Source organism: Pseudophryne corroboree, chromosome 6 (genome assembly GCF_028390025.1).
Source record: "Pseudophryne corroboree isolate aPseCor3 chromosome 6, aPseCor3.hap2, whole genome shotgun sequence".
In the NCBI taxonomy this organism is placed as follows: Eukaryota; Metazoa; Chordata; class Amphibia; order Anura; family Myobatrachidae; genus Pseudophryne; species Pseudophryne corroboree.
In genome coordinates, this window is record NC_086449.1 from 539,529,565 (window position 1) to 539,550,397 (window position 20,833).

Here is a 20,833-nt window from a genome sequence, read left to right on the forward strand (position 1 = left end):
AGCAGGAAAATTGTTCTCTAATGGGCAAAAACATGTGCACTGCAGGTAGGGCAGATATAACATGGCCAGAGAGAGTTAGATTTGGGTGGGGTGTGTTTAAACTGAAATCTAAATTGCAGTGTACAAGTAAAGAATCCAGTATTTACCCTGCACAGAAACAAAATAACCCAACCAAATCTAAATTTCTCTGCACGTTCTATATCTCCACCCCCCGCAGTGCATATGGCTTTGCCCATTAGAGAACAATTTTGCTGCTGCGATCAGGTCTGAATTAGGCCAATGTCCACTGTGCACACAGTGCTAATGATGAATGCTGGATGGACCTTGACCACCAGAATATACAAGTAATGGTTGTTGTCCCTCTAGTGTAGTCATTCTAAGCACATTGTGTTCTGAGGACACATTTTCTCTAGGGCTCACTGATGGCAATTCTGCATTAACTGTGTGGCTGGCCACAACTCTGTTTTTAATTGATCCCAAAAGCATTAAAATGACTTTGTGCACACAGCCTTAAAGGAGTATAACCATTTGCTGAAAAAGCAACTGAGTATTTCCAGATAAAACCAGTTCTGTTTGGCGAATGAAAACCGAACCATTGAAATGCTGCCATCTAGTGGCACAATAGGGATTGATCTGTTCTGGATTTTTTTTTTGTGCATGTTGCACAGAATGAGAATTAAGAATATATTTTTTTTTTAAGGTGATTGGGACATATTTGAATATAAAATGACAGAATATCGGTATATATATATCTTTGTATTACAGGAAAGTATGGTAATTACTTAAATCTACCTGGCAGCTGCAAGTCCTATTCCACAGCATCTATTGTTAGATTTGCGCGCTAACGGAGATGAAGCATGGTTCTTTTTGCCATGACTGGCACTATAGAGATCTGTCAGTTGCAAATTCTGTCAAATGGCTCTTGGCGTTAATGTTGAAATTCACTGGAAGTACTCTGGTTTGTGCTGTGAAATCTGGCAAATCCACCTTTCTTCTGACATCGCAGATTGTGCTGCACATGTAAAACTGGGTACACACTGAACGACGTCATTCAGACATATTGCATCGGCCCTGCAGCATGGCAAATATGTCTACAGATATATGTATTGGCGCACCTGGTGTGTGTACAACACTTGCTGCGGGGACCACTGGTGGCTGACCTCTCAACTGGGCTGGCACATTTTAATGCCTGCCCAGTTGTGACATCAGGTTGGCAAGTGTGGTTGCAGTTACCAGTCGTCGGGTGGCTGGTCAGATGTGTACCCAGCTTAAAGAACACTGTCTGTTCTCTGGCACTTAAATGGTCAGTGTTGTAGAAGATTTAATCAGTAATTTAAATCTGCAACATGTATGGAAAAATCCATGGTGGTGCTAGTCTGAGAAATAGTGCAACATAGAGTATCAACTTATAGCATTATTGTATACAGTGTGAAATGCAGCGCCGAAGTAACCTCCGATGCCATTTAAAGCAATCCGCTTTTACCCTGATGAAACCTAGAAATGTGTTGGCGCATGGTCTGGAGCCTAGTTTTGTCCTTTCAGTGCCACTTTTTTTTCATGCTTAGGACAGTGTGTCATTGTAGGACTGTCCTGCACTACAGGCAAGAGATCGGTGGAGCTGCTGATCACCATTGTAGATACAGGAGGAGGTATATTGTGTACAGGGGATGGAAACATTCCAAATGACTGTATACACTGCTTAATGTATCATGCAGCAAATATGTTGGACTTGAATGCAAAGTTACTGACAAAAAGCCAGCATGTAAATTATTGCGACACCTCTGTACCACGGGAATTGTGACTGTTGTGACAGTGTCTTGGAACTTTCCCACATCATTGAAAGATTCGTAAAAAGCAATGTGGTTCAGAAGCTTTTCCGAAAGCACTTGAGGCAATCAAGTATCTCTGGTCAATTAATAAAATATAATTGAATACTTTTTTAACAGTGCTGATGCTTGTAATGTATTCATTTTATATAAGCAATTTTCCTTTGCTCACATATTTTCTTTCTCATAGGGTATTGCTGGAACAGATGTTGCAAAAGAAGCGTCTGATATAATTCTCACTGATGACAACTTTTCGAGCATTGTAAAAGCAGTGATGTGGGGAAGGAATGTATATGACAGTATCTCAAAATTTCTTCAGTTCCAGCTTACCGTCAATGTAGTCGCTGTCATTGTTGCTTTTACAGGCGCATGTATCACACAAGTAAGACCTGTATTTCAACTGGTTTCTCTTGGCTTTCTCATTCATATTAAATGTGCAGCACTTGACAGATGACTGTGCACATCTAGAGCTGTGGCCTAGATTAATCTAAAAGTTAATGTTACTACATTTCGAGCTGCAATTGTCTAACTGGGGACTTAATTATTCTTTCAGATTATATACTTTTTGCACAGAATTGCTCATGTTTGCCCCCCACCCCCCCTCCCCCCAAAAAAACTCCCCCAAAAAAACAAAACTCCCCAGTGGATGGTTCATCCCCCTGGACTTTTAGAACATGTCGCAGACTTCTGCTGAGAAGAGCAATATGCAAGCTAGGTTGTGCTCTTCAACAGTGTAACTAGCCATAGAAGAGGCCTCATTAGAACAAGTGTTGGTCTTCAAATAATATTCTCTAAAAGAAGACAAAAACAGGTTGATACCAACCAAACAGGTCTTAGCAGAAGTCCATATCCTGCTCTAGAACCCAATAGGTGAGTCGCTGGCTCACAGGTTGGTATATATTTTCTACAACTTTCTTCCCAGGGGAAAGCATTGGCAGTCTTCATATCGATACCTACAGATGTGTTCTCATTTCTGCATTCGTGCCAAACAGCCCTTCTTGGCTCCAGGTTCCGTGAGAGACCGCTAGCGTCTGGTATCTTTTTTTTTTTTTTTTTCTTTTTTTTTGTCTGTCCCTTGTTTGCAGAAAATGCGTCTTAGTTGCAATGCAGGAAATTGTGCTGATTAATTTGATATGCGAAACTTGTATATCTGTGTGTGACAGTCTCTGAATCTGTACACAAAGTGCCGCATTGCAGCTCTTTTCCTTGGAAAATTCTATTTACACTCAGTGACACACAGATATACAAGTGTCAGATATCCATTTTATCAGCTCAGTCTCCTGGTGCATCTTAGTTGCATTGCGATTAAGACGCATTTTATGTAAAAAGACGCCCGGCAGTAGCAGAGTTGGCCTGGGACCTAGTGGCTCACTCACGCCAGCTATCTCTCAATTCATGGTGTACTGAGGCTAGATGAGTGAGGACACATCTGTATTGTGCTAGTGAAGCCTACACTGCAATATGTTTCATTTATATATTTTGTTTTGACTACTTTCTATATACATGTCAAACAAAAACATTTCCTTTTATAGAACTTCTCACCTTTTGAAATAAAATGATTTCACTGTTAGTCAGTTTCTGTTAAGTTGCTGAATTTAGGTGAATAAGATGCTTTAGTGTACATCCTTTCAAAGTTATTTATTTTTTTTTTTTTTTTAATACAGACCTTTGATAGTTAGGCACAAGCAGTCTTCCAAAAATAGTTAAGTTGCTCAAAAATTCGTAACAAAATAGTGGGAGTCAACTTATTTCTTTGCTGAAAATTCTGTACTCCTTGCACAGTATGCTAGACGAGCATCAGACCTCAAACTGACCAGCTGCAATATTACCAGCATTGCCTGAGCCCCATGTGCCCCCCTGTCTTTGCTGTTTCCACCTGCCCCTCAATGAATTATCCTGATCACTAGTGTACTTGGTATAGCTACACTTTACTGTAAGAAATGATCGTTCCGCACAAAACAATCACATATAGATTAATCATAGACCAATATAGATGCTGTAAATAGACAATCGACAACAGCTACCCCTTGGTGGTGCTCCCAAATATTTTGTAGATCAGACTGCAATATGAAGGAAGAAAAAGACAAAAAAAACTCTTTTGGGAGTACTCTTTGTAATAATTCATAAATGTTACATGTCAAAATACTTATTATGAATTTTAAAATGTAACTTTTATTCCATATAATTTTAAGATAGTGACATGAAATTTGTACTGTCAATATACGTGTTTGGAATCTTGATTTTGACCAGTGTACAATAAAATTTAAAATTAGAAGGTGAAAATATGAGTTATTGAATGTAGTACCCAATTGTACTCCGTTCGGAAGGTCTGTGCTAGTGGGTAAAAGATTTAGATGAGACAAAACTGTGTGAAAGAATTCATCCAATGAAGAGAGATCCACAGTACCAGGTGTTCCCTGATTGGTCTCCCAGCTGGGTACTAGCCAGGTCTGTCCTGCTGAGCTTCCGAATTGAATGGGATCGGGCGTTTACAGGATAGTAGAACCGTGATCAATGAAATTGGATGAGGAAACAAGGAATTATTACAAAGAGTGCTCCCAAAAGAGTGTGTTTTGTCTTTTTCTTCCTTCATATTGTAGTCATAGCTACACTTTCTAGCATTTCTCAACCCTATTCAGGGGCATTGTATTTTACTGTGACTGCTTAAAAAAACAAACTAATGTCCATTTAGCCACTTAAACTATATTCATAAATGTGTCTTTGGTCCACTTTAATAGGACTCTCCTCTTAAAGCTGTTCAGATGTTATGGGTTAACCTTATTATGGACACTCTTGCATCACTTGCTCTGGCAACTGAGCCTCCAACAGAGTCTCTCCTATTGAGAAAACCCTATGGAAGAAATAAACCTCTGATATCTCGCACAATGATGAAAAATATTTTAGGTCATGCCGTTTACCAGCTAGTTGTGGTTTTCACTCTTCTGTTTGCAGGTAAGTTATTTTAAATCAAGTAAGTGAACTTCGATGAGAACATGAAATAATGGAACGTGACGTAATGAAATGTTGGACGGCATGCTTTTTTTTTTTTGTAAATGTGAATTAAGTATTTTCAATTTCATTTACGACTGTGGCATACATTCTAAAGCAATACAAAATTAAATGGGGATGTTATTTGTGTTTTGCTGGTTTAGTACAATAAAATTAATATAGTAACCTTATTCTATTAGTATTACTTAGTAATATTTATGAGTTCTAAATACAGTATACTTACAATAGCGAAAGTAAAAAACCACCGCACCAGGCGCTTATAACAACTTTGGATTCAATTAATCAAATATCAATGATATTATATATACCTGTAATAATTATACAAGCTGCAGGAGAGCTATTGACTTGGGGTTAACAAGTCAAATAAATTTTAACACTGGAATACCAAATGTAAAAGATCAAGCACACTTAAACAAATCCCTCTTGCACTATACTAAAATATAAAATGGCTGAATATTCAACAAATCAAACTTAATTATTTAAAAATATAACATTTTTAATATATAGAAATTCAATATTTCACAAAAAATGACTAGACCGGTCTTATGTATAACATAAAAACAAATATCATATATTAAGCATTATAAAGGAGGTGGATCCTAAAGTGTTTCTGTGCACAGAATAATGCTGAACTCCAGTTGTAACTCAGTCCATAAGAACAGGTACACTGATATAATAAATCCCAGCTGTAATAGGAACCTGTATAGCACTCAAAAGTCCTGAAACTTTACTAGAGATCTAAAGTTCCAGTTTAACTTGCCACTTAGTAATAATAGTTGTAATGAATATCAACGCTCCACAGCGGAGCCTTACATGCGGCTTTCAACAGCAATGACGGCACGGAGAGTCCCGGTATCCAACGAGGCGGTCTCTGGCTACGGGACCAGGCACTAATGCTGGCGCCTGTTTGGAAGCACCCGATCTCCAGGCTCTGTGAGACCTCACCTCTGTATGCCTCGTGCAGGCACCGTATCACAGTCTCTCTCCTCTCCGGTCCTTAATTGGCTGATGTATTAAACGGACAACAGTGGCAAGGTGTACGGTCAATAATGAGTGCAGGGGTCCAAAACTTCTGACGCGGTTCGCTCCTCTCCTGGGGGCTTTATCAAAGAATCTTTGAAAGCCGCATGTAAGGCTCCGCTGTGGAGCGTTGATATTCATTACAACTATTATTACGAAGTGGCAAGTTAAACTGGAACTTTAGATCTCTAGTAAAGTTTCAGGACTTTTGAGTGCTATACAGGTTCCTATTACAGCTGGGATTTATTATATCAGTGGACCTGTTCTTATGGACTGAGTTACAACTGGAGTTCAGCATTATTCTGTGCACAGAAACACTTTAGGATCCACCTCCTTTAGAATGCTTAATATATGATATTTGTTTTTATGTTATACATAAGACCGGTCTAGTCATTTTTTGTGAAATATTGAATTTCTATATATTAAAAATGTTATATTTTTAAATAATTAAGTTTGATTTGTTGAATATTCAGCCATTTTATATTTTAGTATAGCGCAAGAGGTAATTTGTTTAAGTGTGCTAAATACAGTATAACATGGTTCAGTCTCAAACGAAAAAAATCGGTCCATGCTCTATGCATCTGTTCTTTTACAAATGACTATTGATAAATAAAGCAGACTGACAAGTGCACTGCTTCTATTCCACAGGTGAAAAACTTTTTGATATTGACAGTGGGCGAAATGCCCCTCTTCATGCTCCTCCGTCCCAACATTACACCATTGTCTTCAACACATTTGTTATGATGCAGCTTTTTAATGAAATTAATGCAAGAAAGATTCATGGTGAAAGGAATGTTTTTGAAGGAATATTTAACAATATAATCTTCTGCAGCATTGTATTAGGTACTTTTATTATACAGGTAAGCATATGCTAATTTGTAAAATTTTACCATTTAAATAACAGATTAGACTGTAATAGACAAAATATACAGACCTGACATAAAAAAATACAGAATATTTTGTATGGGATGCGGAAAAGGGTTTTAACAAGAATATTATACATTGAACACGTACTACAGGGCGAATCACCCCAATATCTGTTTCAAATGCCAAAAGAAAACCCTACATACCCTCCTTGTAGTATGTGTGTTGTGTGGTTTTTTTTTTTGTTTTTTTTTTTTTAAGATTAGTGCAAAAGGGTAATGGGGTGGTATTTTCTGGGAGCAAGAAAAGCATAATATATAATAATTTACTATTGTTATTATAAACTAAATATACAGATGGAGCCACATTCATTGAGCGTGGCTGCATCACAGGCGGGGGCGAGCGGCACTCCTGCGCCTCGGCCCACCGCCGAGCGTACACAGACTCTTCCATTCAAAGTGAGTGACACACACGCTTCCCATTCGTTCCCAGCGGGGCGCACCTAGTCGCAGACGGAGCCACGATTAGATAATCGTGGCAACATCTGTAGAAGCATATTCCAGATTAAGGTATAGTTGGCAACTGTACCATTCTTAGTAACTAACATCTAGGCAAAGCTTGTGTCAACATCGTCCAGGATGTGTGGGGAAACATCTAGAGAATACACGTTGCACCTGACCCAAAGCTCCCATATTTATTTGCGTTTTTTCCCACTGTAGAGTACAAGTAATGAGTAGCATTTTCCATAGACAGAATCCTATTTTCTCTGACGTCCTAGTGGATGCTGGGAACTCCGTAAGGACCATGGGGAATAGCGGCTCCGCAGGAGACTGGGCACAACTAAAGAAAGCTTTAGGACTACCTGGTGTGCACTGGCTCCTCCCACTATGACCCTCCTCCAGACCTCAGTTAGAATCTTGTGCCCGGCTGAGCTGGATGCACACTAGGGGCTCTCCTGAGCTCCTAGAAAGAAAGTATATTTAGGTTTTTTATTTTACAGTGAGATCTGCTGGCAACAGACTCACTGCAGCGAGGGACTAAGGGGAGAAGAAGCGAACCTACCTAACTGGTGGTAGCTTGGGCTTCTTAGGCTACTGGACACCATTAGCTCCAGAGGGATCGACCGCAGGAACCGGCCTTGATGTTCGGTCCCGGAGCCGCGCCGCCTGCCCCCTTACAGAGCCAGAAGCAAGAAGTGTCCCGGAAAATCGGCGGCAGAAGACTTCAGTCTTCACCAAGGTAGCGCACAGCACTGCAGCTGTGCGCCATTGCTCCTCATGCACACCTCACACTCCGGTCACTGATGGGTGCAGGGCGCTGGGGGGGGGGGCGCCATGAGCAGCAATATTAAGACCTTGGCTGGCAAAATAATCACAATATATAGTCCCAGAGGCTATATATGTGATAAATACCCCTGCCAGAATCCATAAAAAAGCGGGAGAAAAGTCAGCCGAAAAAGGGGCGGGGCTATCTCCCTCAGCACACTGGCGCCATTTTCTCTTCACAGTGCAGCTGGAAGACAGCTCCCCAGGCTCTCCCCTGTAGTTTTCAGGCTCAAAGGGTTAAAAAGAGAGGGGGGGCACTAAATTTAGGCGCAATATTGTTTATACAAGCAGCTATGGGGGAAAATTCACTCAGTTATAGTGTTAATCCCTACATTATATAGTGCTCTGGTGTGTGCTGGCATACTCTCTCTCTCTGTCTCTCCAAAGGGCTTTGTGGGGTCCTGTCCTCAGTAAGAGCATTCCCTGTGTGTGTGCGGTGTGTCGGTACGGCTGTGTTGACATGTTTGATGAGGAGGCTTATGTGGAGGCGGAGCAGATGCCGATAAATGTGATGTCGCCCCTGTGGGGCCGACACCAGAGTGGATGGATAGGTGGAAGGTATTAACCGACCGTGTCAACTCCTTACATAAAAGGCTGGATGACGTAACAGCTGTGGGACAGCCGGCTTCTCAGCCCGCGCCTGCCCAGGCGTCTCAAAGGCCATCAGGGGCTCAAAAAACGCCCGTTACCTCAGATGGCAGACACAGATGTCGACACGGAGTCTGACTCCAGTGTCGACGAGGTTGAGACATATACACAATCCACTAGGAACATCCGTTGCATGATCCCAGCAATAAAAAATGTGTTACACATTTCTGACATTAACCCAAGTACCACTAAAAAAGGGTTTTATGTTTGGGGAGGAAAAGCAGGCAGTGTTTTGTTCCCCCATCAGATGAGTGAATGAAGTGTGTGAAAAAGCGTGGGTTCCCTCGATAAGAAACTGGTAATTTCTAAAAAGTTACTGATGGCGTACCCTTTCCCGCCAGAGGATAGGTTACGCTGGGAGATGTCCCCTAGGGTGGATAAGGCGCTCACACGTTTGTCAAAAAAGGTGGCACTGCCGTCTTAGGATACGGCCACTTTGAAGGTACCTGTTGATAAAAAGCAGGCGGCTATCCTGAAGTCTGTATTTACACACTCAGGTACTAGACTGAGACCTGCAATTGCATCAGCATGGATAGTGCTGCTGCAGCGTGGTCTGTGACCCTGTCAGACAGGGATACTATTTTACTAACATAAGAGCATATTAAAGACGTCGTCTTATATATGAGGGATGCACAGAGGGATATTTTGCCGGCTGGCATCCTGAATTAATGCAATGTCCATTCTGCCAGGAAGGTATTAGAGACCCGGCACTGGACAGGTGATGCTGACTTTAAAAGGCACATAGAGATTCTGCCTTATAAGAGTGAGGAATTGTTTGGGGATGGTCTCTGGACCTCGTATCCACAGCAACAGCTGGGAAGAAAAAAATTTTTACCTCAGGTTTTCCTCACAGCCTATGAAAGCACTGTATTATCAGGTACAGTCCTTTCGGCTTCAGAAAAGCAAGCGGGTCAAAGGCGCTTCCTTTCTGCACAGAGACAAGGGAAGAGGGAAAAAGCTGCACCAGTCAGCCAGTTCCCAGGATCAAAATTCTTCCCCCGCTTCCTCTGAGTCCACCGCATGACGCGGGGGCTCCACAGGTGTAGCCAGGTGCGGTGGGGGGCGCGTCTCGAGAACTTCAGCGTCCAGTGGGCTCGCTCACAGGTGGATCCCTGGGTTCTGCATGTAGTATCACAGGGATACAAGCTGGAGTTCGAGGCGATTCCCTCTCGCCGTTACCTCAAATCAGCAAGCTGTACTTCCAGCAGGTGAAAATCGAGGTACCCCTCCTTCAACAAGGCCGGGGTTACTATTCCACAATGTTGTGGTACCGAAACCAGACGGTTCGGTGAAACCCATTCTAAAATTGAAATCCTTGAAAACTTATATACAAAGGTTCAAGTTAAAAATTAAATCGCTCAGGGCAGTTATTGCAAGCCTGGACGAGGGAGATTACATGGTATCTCTGGACATCAAGGATGCTTACCTGTATGTCCCCATTTACCATCCTCACCAGGAGTACCTCAGTTTTGTGGTACAGGTTTGTCGTTACCAATTCCAGACGTTGCCGTTAGGTCTGTCCACGGCACCGAGAGTATTTACCAAGGTAATGGCCGAAATGATGATACTCCTTCAAAAAAAGGGAGTTTTTAATTATCCCGTACTTGGACGATCTCCTGATAAAGGCGAGGTCCAAGGAGCAGTTATTGGTCGGGGTAGCACTATCTCGGGAAGTGCTACAACAGCACAGCTGGTTCCTACGACACGTCTACTGTTCCTGGGGATGGTTCTGGACACAGACCAGAAAAAAGTGTTTCTCCCGGAGGAGAAAGCCGAGGAGCTGTCATCTCTAGTCAGAGGCCTCCTGAAACCAAAACAGGTGTCGGTGCATCACTGCACGCGAGTCCTGGGAAGAATGGTAGCTTCCTACGAAGCAATGCCATTCGGCAGGTTCCATGCAAGAGCTTTTCAGTGGGACCTGTTGGACAAGTGGTCCGGATCGCATCTTCAGATGCATCGGCTGATAACCCTGTCTCCAAGGACCAGGGTATCTCTGTCGTGGTGACTGCAGGGTGCTCATCTTCGAGAGGGCCGCAGATTCGGCATACAGGACTAGGTTCTGGTGACCACGGATGCCAGCCTTCGAGGCTGGGGGGCAGTCACACAGGGAAAAAACTTCCAGGGACTATGGTCGAATCAGGAGATTTCCCTACACATAAACATTCTGGAACTGAGGGCCATTTACAATGCCCTAAGTCAAGCAAGACCCCTGCTTCAAAACCAGCCGGTACTGATTCAGTCAGACAACATCACGGCGGTCGCCCATGTAAACCAACAGGGCGGCACAAGAAGCAGGATGGCGATGGCAGAAGCCACAAGGATTCTCCGATGGGCGGAAAATCATGTGTTAGCACTGTCAGCAGTGTTCATTCCCGGAGTGGACAACTGGGAAGCAGATTATCTCAGCAGACACGACCTCCACCCGGGAGAGTGGGGACTTCATCCAGAAGTCTTCCGAATGATTGTACACCATTTGGGAAAGGCCACAGGTGGACATGATGGCGTCCCGCCTCAACAAAAAGCTAAGAAGATATTGCGCCAGGTCAAGGGAGCCTCAGGCGATAGCTGGGGACGCTCTGGTGACACCGTGGGTGTACCAGTCGGTGTATGTGTTCCCTCCTCTGCCTCTCATACCTAAGGTACTGAGAATAATAAGAAGGAGAGGAGTAAGAACTATACTCGTGGTTCCGGATTGGCCAAGAAGAGCTTGGTACCCAGAACTTCAAGAAATGATCTCAGAGGACCCATGGTCTCTGCCGCTCAGACAGGACCTGCTGCAGCAGGGGCCCTGTCTGTTCCAAGACTTACCGCGTTTGGCGGCATGGCGGTTGAACACCGGATCCTAAAGGAAAAAGGCATTCCGGAGGAAGTCATTCCTACGCTGATTGGGGCTAGGAAAGATGTGACCGCACAACATTATCACCGCATATGGTGAAAATATGTTGCTTGGGGTGAGGCCAGGAAGGCCCCAACAGAAGAATTTCAACTGGGTCGATTTCTGCACTTCCTACAGTCAGGAGTGACTATGGGCCTAAAATTGGCTTCCATTAAGGTCCAGATTTCGGCTCTGTACATTTTCTTCCAAAAAGAACTGGCTTCACTGCCTGAAGTTCAGACTTTTGTTAAGGGAGTGCTGCATACTCAGCCTCTTTTTGTGTCTCCGGTGGCACCTTGGGATCTCACCGTGGTGTTGAGTTTCCTAAAGTCACATTGGTTCGAGCCACTTAAAACCGCGGATCTAAAATATCTCACGAGGAAAGTGGTAATGCTTTTGGCCTTGGCTTCGGCCAGGCATGTGTCAGAATTGGCGGCTTTGTCATGTAAAAGCCCTTATCTGATTTTCCATATGGATAGGGCAGAATTGAGGACTCGTCCCCAGTTTCTCCCTAAGGTGGTATCAGCGTTTCACTTGAACCAACCTATCGTAGTGCCTGCGGCTACTAGGGACTTGGAGGATTCCAAGTTACTGGACGTATTCAGGGCCTTGAAAATTTAAGATTTCCAGGACAGCTGGAGTCAGGAAAACTGACTCGCTATTTATCCTGTATGCACCCAACAAGCTGGGTGCTCCTGCTTCAAAGCAGACGATTGCTCGCTGGATTTGTAGCACAATTCAGCTTGCGCATTCTGCAGCTGGACTGCCGCATCCTAAATCAGTGAAAGCCCATTCCACGAGGAAGGTGGGCTCTTCTTGGGCGGCTGCCCGAGGGGTCTCGGCTTTACAACTTTGCCGAGCTGCTACTTGGTCAGGGTCAAACACGTTTGCAAAATTCTACAAATTTGATACCCTGGCTGAGGAGGACCTTGAGTTCTCTCATTCGGTGCTGCAGAGTCATCTGCACTCTCCCGCCCGTTTGGGAGCTTTGGTATAATCCCCATGGTCCTTACGGAGTTCCCAGCATCCACTAGGACGTCAGAGAAAATAAGATTTTACTCACCGGTAAATCTATTTCTTGTAGTCCGTAGTGGATGCTGGGCGCCCATCCCAAGTGCGGATTGTCTGCAATACTTGTATATAGTTATTGCCTAACTAAAGGGTTATTGTTGAGCCATCTGTTGAGAGGCTCAGTTATATTTTATACTGTTAACTGGGTATAGTATCACTAGTTATACGGTGTGATTGGTGTGGCTGGTATGAGTCTTACCCGGGATTCAAAATCCTTCCTTATTGTGTCAGCTCTTCCGGGCACAGTATCCTAACTGAGGTCTGGAGGAGGGTCATAGTGGGAGGAGCCAGTGCACACCAGGTAGTCCTAAAGCTTTCTTTAGTTGTGCCCAGTCTCCTGCGGAGCCGCTATTCCCCATGGTCCTTACGGAGTTCCCAGCATCCACTACGGACTACGAGAAATAGATTTACCGGTGAGTAAAATCTTATTAATAATCTCCAACATAGATGGGACTAATGAGTATTTCCAAAATTTAGCTATGAGATCCCTGGTCCGCATGAAAGATGTGAAATTGAGTAAATATAAGGAAAGACTCGCGTCAAATGCCTAAAAGTCAGTCCATGGTGTCATATGGACAATGGTCTGCAAAACATTTAGAAGTTCCTGCCTTTCTAACCAAAAAAAAGCTGGTAGATCCTCCATATATGCTCTCCTTGACAGCAGCCTGTCCAGCAACAATGGGAGAATGCTGGAAATGTTTTTATATATTTCTCTGACGTCCTAGTGGATGCTGGGTACTCCGTAAGGACCATGGGGAATAGACGGGCTCCGCAGGAGACTGGGCACTCTTTAAAGAAAGATTCGGTACTATATCTGGTGTGCACTGGCTCCTCCCTCTATGCCCCTCCTCCAGACCTCAGTTAGAATCTGTGCCCGGCTCGAGCTGGTTGCACACTAGGGGCTCTCCTGAGCTTCTAGTAAAGAAAGTATTTATTAGGTTTTTTTGATTTTCAGTGAGATCTGCTGGCAACAGACTCACTGCTACGAGGGACTTAGGGGAGAGAAGCGAACCTACCTGCTTGCAGCGAGCTTGGGCTTCTAGGCTACTGGACACCATTAGCTCCAGAGGGATCGAACACAGGCCCAGCCTCGGTCGTCCGGTCCCGGAGCCGCGCCGCCGTCCCCCTTGCAGAGCCAGAAGCAAGAAGAACATCCTGGAAATCGGCGGCTGAAGACTCCGGTCTTCATTAAGGTAGCGCACAGCACTGCAGCTGTGCGCCATTGCTCCCTATGCACACCACATACTCCGGTCACTGATTGGTGCAGGGCTCTGGGGGGGGGGGCGCCCTGGGCTGCAATTAGAGTACCTTACTTGGCGAACAGCACATAATATAGTCTAATAAACTATATATGTGCAAAAATCCCCCGCCATAATATAAATAAAGAGCGGGAGAAGTCCGCCGAGAAGGGGGCGGGGCTATCTCCCTCAGCACACTGGCGCCATTTCCTCTTCACAGCTCCGCTGGAAGACAGCTCCCCAGGCTCTCCCCTGCAGTTTCCAGGCTCAAAGGGTAAAAAAGAGAGGGGGGGCACTAAATTTAGGTGCAAACTGTATTTGTAAAGCAGCTATAGGGAAAATCCCTTTGTGTTAGTGTAAATCCCTGATTGTATAGCGCTGTGGTGTGTGCTGGCATACTCTCTCTGTCTCCCCAAAGGACTTTGTGGGGTCCTGTCCTCAGTCAGAGCATTCCCTGTGTGTGTGCGGTGTGTCGGTACGGCTGTGTCGACATGTTTGATGAGGAGGCTTATGTGGAGGCGGAGTAGGTGCCGATAAATGTTATGTCACCCCCTGCGGGGTCGACACCAGAGTGGATGGATATGTGGAAGGTTTTACATGACAGTGTCAACTCCTTGCATAAAAGGTTCGATGACATAACAGCTGTGGGACAGCCGGCTTCTCAGCCCGTGCCTGCCCAGGCGTCTCAAAGGCCAGCAGGGGCTCAAAAACGCCCGCTACCTCAGATGGCAGACACAGATGTCGACACAGAGTCTGACTCCAGCGTCGACGAGGACGAGACTAATGTACATTCCACTAGGGCCATCCGTTGCATGATTACGGCAATGAAAAATGTGTTGCACATTTCTGACATTAACCCAGGTACCACTAAAAAGGGTATTATGTTTGGGGAGAAAAAGCAACCAGTGGTTTTTCCCCCATCAGATGAGTTGAATGAAGTGTGTGAAGAAGCGTGGGCTTCCCCCGATAAGAAACTAGTGATTTCTAAAAAATTACTGATGGCGTACCCTTTCCCTCCAGAGGACAGGTTACGTTGGGAGACATCCCCGAGGGTGGATAAGGCGCTCACACGCTTGTCAAAAAAGGTGGCACTGCCGTCTCAGGATACGGCCGCCTTAAAGGAGCCTGCGGATAGAAAGCAGGAGGCTATCCTGAAGTCTGTATATACACACTCAGGTACCTGAGACCTGCAATTGCTTCAGCTTGGATGTGTAGTGCTGCAGCAGCTTGGTCCGAAACCCTGTCTGAAAATATTGATGCCCTCGACAGGGATACGATTTTGCTAACCATAGAGCATATTAAAGACGTAGTCTTATATATGAGAGATGCACAGAGGGATATTTGCCGGCTGGCATCTAGAATTAATGCAATGTCCATTTCTGCCAGGAGAGTATTATGGACTCTGCAGTGGACAGGTGATGCGGATTCTAAAAGGCACATGGAGGTTTTGCCTTACAAGGGTGAGGAATTGTTTGGGGATGGTCTCTCGGACCTCGTTTCCACAGCAACAGCTGGGAAGTCGACATTTTTACCTCAGGTTCCCTCACAGTCTAAGAAAGCACCGTATTATCAGGTACAGTCCTTTCGGCCCCAGAAAGGCAAGCGGGTTAAAGGCGCGTCCTTTCTGCCCAGAGGCAGGGGTAGAGGGAAAAAGCTGCACCATACAGCCAGTTCCCAAGAACAAACATCCTCCCCTGCTTCCACTAAATCCACCGCATGACGCTGGGGCTCCACTGGTGGAGCCAGGTGCGGTGGGGGCCCGTCTCCGGAACTTCAGCGACCGGTGGGTTCGCTCACAGGTGGATCCCTGGGTTCTACAAGTGGTATCTCAGGGTTACAAGCTGGAATTCGAGACGTATCCCCCTCGCCGTTACCTCAAATCAGCCTTGCCAGCTACTCCCCAGGACAGGGAGGTAGTGCTGTCGGCAATTTACAAGCTGTACCTCCAGCAGGTGATAATAAAAGTTCCCCTCCTTCAACAGGGACGGGGTTACTATTCCACAATGTTTGTGGTACCGAAACCAGACTGTTCGGTGAGACCCATTCTAAATTTGAAATCCTTGAACACTTATATAAGGAAGTTCAAAATGGAATCGCTCAGGGCGGTTATTGCAAGCCTGGAAGAGGGGGATTACATGGTATCACTGGACATCAAGGATGCTTACCTACATGTCCCCATTTACCCACCTCACCAGGTGTACCTCCGTTTTGTGGTACAGGACTGCCATTACCAATTCCAGACGTTGCCGTTTGGTCTGTCCACGGCACCGAGGGTATTTACCAAAGTAATGGCCAAAATGATGATACTCCTTCGAAAGAAGGGAGTTATAATTATCCCGTACTTGGACGATCTCCTTATAAAGGCGAGGTCCAGGGAGCAGTTGTTGGTCGGAGTAGCACTATCTCAGGAAGTGCTACAACAGCACGGCTGGATTCTGAATATTCCAAAGTCGCAGCTGGTTCCTACGACGCGTCTGCTGTTCCTGGGTATGATTCTGGACACAGAACAGAAGAAGGTTTTTCTCCCGGAGGAGAAGGCCAAGGAGTTGTCATCTCTGGTCAGAGACCTCCTGAAACCAAAACAGGTGTCGGTGCATCACTGCACGCGAGTCCTGGGAAAGATGGTAGCCTCTTACGAGGCAATTCTATTTGGCAGGTTCCATGCAAGGATCTTTCAGTGGGATCTGTTAGACAAGTGGTCCGGATCGCATCTTCAGATGCATCGGCTGATCACCCTGTCCCCGAGGGCCAGGGTGTCTCTGCTGCGGTGGCTGCAGGGTGCTCATCTTCTCGAGGGCTGCAGATTCGGCATACAGGACTGGGTCCTGGTGACCACGGATGCAAGCCTCCGAGGTTGGGGGGCAGTCACTCAGGGAAGAAACTTCCAAGGACAATGGTCGAGTCAGGAGGCTTCCCTACACATAAATATTCTGGAACTAAGGGCCATTTACAATGCCCTAAGTAAGGCAAAACCCCTGCTTCAAAACCAGCCGGTGCTGATTCAGTCAGACAACATCACGGTGGTCGCCCATGTAAACCGACAGGGTGGCACAAGAAGCAGGATGGCGATGGCAGAAGCCACAAGGATTCTCCGATAGGCGGAAAATCACGTGATAGCACTGTCAGCAGTGTTCATTCCGGGAGTGGACAACTGGGAAGCAGACTTCCTCAGCAGGCACGACCTCCACCCGGGAGAGTGGGGACTTCATCCAGAAGTCTTCCAGCTGATTGTAAATCGTTGGGAAAGGCCACAGGTGGACATGATGGCGTCCCGCCTCAACAAAAAGCTAAAAAGATATTGCGCCAGGTCAAGGGACCCTCAGGCGATAGCTGTGGACGCTCTAGTGACACCGTGGGTGTACCAGTCGGTTTGTGTTCCCTCCTCTTCCTCTCATACCAAAGGTATTGAGGATAATAAGAAAGAGAGGAGTAAGAACTATACTCATCGTTCCGGATTGGCCAAGAAGGACTTGGTACCCGGAACTACAAGAAATGATCTCAGAGGACCCTTGGCCTCTGCCTCTCAGACAGGACCTGCTACAGCAGGGGCCCTGTCTGTTCCAAGACTTACCGCGGCTGCGTTTGACGGCATGGCGGTTGAACGCTGGATCCTGATGGAAAAGGGCATTCCGGTTGAAGTCATTCCTACGCTGATAAAAGCTAGGAAGGATGAGACAGCAAAACATTATCACCGCATATGGCGAAAATATGTTGCTTGGTGTGAGGCTATGAAGGCCCCAACAGAAGAATTTCAGCTGGGCCGATTTCTGCACTTCCTACAATCAGGAGTGACTATGGGCCTAAAATTGGGATCCATTAAAGTCCAGATTTCGGCCCTGTCTATTTTCTTTCAAAAGAACTGGCTTCACTGCCTGAAGTTAAGACGTTTGTTAAGGGAGTGCTGCATATTCAGCCCCCTTTTGTTCCCCCAGTGGCACCTTGGGATCTCAACGTTGTGTTGGATTTCCTAAAATCACATTGGTTTGAGCCACTTCAGACCGTGGAGTTGAAATATCTCACGTGGAAAGTGGTCATGCTTTTGGCTTCGGCTAGGCGGGTGTCAGAATTGGCGGCTTTGTCCTGTAAAAGCCCCTATCTGATCTTCCATATGGACAGGGCAGAATTGAGGACTCGTCCCCAATTTCTCCCTAAGGTGGTATCAGCGTTTCATTTGAACCAACCTATTGTGGTGCCTGCGGCTACTCGGGACTTGGAGGCTTCCAAGTTGCTGGACGTAGTCCGGGCCCTGAAAATCTATGTTTCCAGGACGGCTAGAGTCGGAAAGACTGACTCGCTGTTTATCCTGCATGCACCCAACAAGCTGGGTGCTCCTGCTTCTAAGCAGACTATTGCTCGCTGGATCTGTTGCACGATTCAACTTGCACATTCTGCGGCTGGACTGCCGCATCCTAAATCAGTCAAAGCCCATTCCACAAGGAAGGTGGGCTCTTCTTGGGCGGCTGCCCGAGGGGTCTCGGCTTTACAACTTTGCCGAGCTGCTACCTGGTCGGGATCAAACACGTTTGCAAAATTCTACAAGTTTGATACCCTGGCTGAGGAGGACCTTGAGTTTGCTCATTCGGTGCTGCAGAGTCATCCGCACTCTCCCGCCCGTTTGGGAGCTTTGGTATAATCCCCATGGTCCTTACGGAGTACCCAGCATCCACTAGGACGTCAGAGAAAATAAGAATTTACTCACCGGTAATTCTATTTCTCGTAGTCCGTAGTGGATGCTGGGAGCCCGTCCCAAGTGCGGATTGTCTGCAATACTTGTATATAGTTATTGCTTAACCTAAAGGGTTATTGTTATGAGCCATCTGTTCAGTGAGGCTCAGTTGTTATTCATACTGTTAACTGGGTATGGTTATCACGAGTTGTACGGTGTGATTGGTGTGGCTGGTATGAGTCTTACCCTGGATTCCAAATCCTTTCCTTGTAGTGTCCGCTCTTCCGGGCACAGTTTCCCTAACTGAGGTCTGGAGGAGGGGCATAGAGGGAGGAGCCAGTGCACACCAGATATAGTACCTAATCTTTCTTTAAAGAGTGCCCAGTCTCCTGCGGAGCCCGTCTATTCCCCATGGTCCTTACGGAGTACCCAGCATCCACTACGGACTACGAGAAATAGAATTACCGGTGAGTAAATTCTTATTTTTAGTTGGGACTAGTACCACCTGGTATAAATTTTAAGTGGTGTCCTTGATAATTAGGCTTACCATACTATCCCTTTAAACTGGGACACTGATGAATTACACAGGCTCTGTGGCTAGTGGACTTCAAGCCTGCATTTCACCTTAATCATAAACTGTAATTCATGAGTGTCCCTGTTTAAAGGGATAGTATGGTAAGCCTATTGATCGTTTATATATATATATCCCATAGTTTCTCAAAATCTATTCTCAGGGTCCCAAACAGTTCATTTATTTTAGGTATCCTCACAGAATCACAAGTGAAATAATTTGTTCCACCTGTGGCTCTTTTAAACTGTGCTAGTGAGCAATGAGTACACCTGTGCACCTGCAAGGTGACCTGGGAAACGTGAACTGTTTAGACTCCTGAGGACAGAGTTTGAGAATCTTTAATGTAGGCACTTTAGGTAGCTTATCTTGAATTTTAGCCTAAGTTACCTTCTCCAATGGGGAACCTGAAATCCTTTCCCATTCTTGCTTGTTTCAAAGAGGGATCCAATTTGGAGATGCAAAGAAGGTTGTAAAGGATTGAAAAAGATCCTTGTCTCAATGGAGCATAATTTCCCAGTTTTTCAACATGAGTAAAAAGTGCAAACAAAATGATTACTAGATTTGTAAATTAATAAACGTTTTAACAGGATGGAAAAGTACCATATTCATCAAGCCCATCACTTTATCAATCTAAAGAGGCATATACACGGTGCGATTCTGCCTTATAGGCAGATCTGCACTATGCGATTTTCCCTTGATCACCCCAAAGCCAAAATCCACCAATATTGACTATACACATGGTGCCATTTTGGTTCTGTGCGATTTTTGCTATGGTCAATTTTGACTACTCTATGTTCTAGATTGTAGACTTTATAGTCAAAATTATCTGTCTGCACAGTCTATTTTTACTTTGCGATGCCGACCCCACGGGAGTGCGCATCTGCATTGCAAGCTGTATGAAACAGTGCGATTATGTACTATGTTTACTACCAATATGGACTATATAGTCCATATCTGTAGTTAAATCGCACCGTGTATATGCCCCATAAAATTTGATTTGTTAAGCTTTTCCTTATGTGTTTACAAACAAGAATTTAGGGTATTTGTTTTTTAAATCCCACATAGAATTTCTCCCCCCTTTTAAACAGCACATTAACCATAATTTAAGCATGCTTCTGATAGTTCTGATTCAAAAGGCCTTATCCATAGTGTTTAAATACCATTATTGTGCCTTTTTAATTATGTATTTTTTTTTATTCCTCTTATAGATCGTTATTGTTCAGTTTGGTGGAAAGCCTTTTAGCTGTACTGAATTGACAGTAGATCAGTGGCTTTGGTCAGTGTTCCTGGGTATGGGAACATTACTTTGGGGCCAGGTAATAAATTAAATCTGGTGATCTGTATACTGTACTGTATAATTGCATAACTCAGCAGGGGACATTGATAAATTGATTTAAAGTAATTGTACGAATTATGCAGAGTTGTAATATTATGCATATTCATTCATCTAAACTATATTTCTCATATGTCCTAGAGGATGCTGGGGTCCACTTCAGTACCATGGGGTATAGACTGTTCCGCAGGAGCCAATGGGCACTTTAAGACTTTTCAAGGGTGTGACCTGGCTCCTCTCTCTATGCCCCTCCTCCAGACCTCATTTTAGAAAATGTGCCCAGGCAGACTGTTGCCAGCAGATCTCTCTGAAAATAAAATACCTAACATAAGTCTTTTCAGAGAAACTCAGTAGAGCTCCCCTGGAGTGCATCCAGTCTCCCTGCTT

At 45.0% G+C, this 20,833-nt stretch overlaps 1 protein-coding gene across 10 annotated transcripts in view; it reads left to right on the top strand.

Moving 5' to 3' along the window:
* ATP2B1 (ATPase plasma membrane Ca2+ transporting 1) overlaps positions 1–20,833 on the top strand; it is a 356,691-nt gene that overhangs the window by 318,883 nt on the left and 16,975 nt on the right. For all 10 annotated transcript variants that reach the window (XM_063927639.1, XM_063927641.1, XM_063927645.1 and 7 more), the window contains 4 exons: positions 2,017–2,208; positions 4,565–4,778; positions 6,504–6,715; positions 20,322–20,429. In XM_063927639.1, the coding sequence (XP_063783709.1) occupies positions 2,017–2,208; positions 4,565–4,778; positions 6,504–6,715; positions 20,322–20,429 (726 nt within the window). The remainder of the gene's footprint in view (positions 1–2,016; positions 2,209–4,564; positions 4,779–6,503; positions 6,716–20,321; positions 20,430–20,833) is intronic.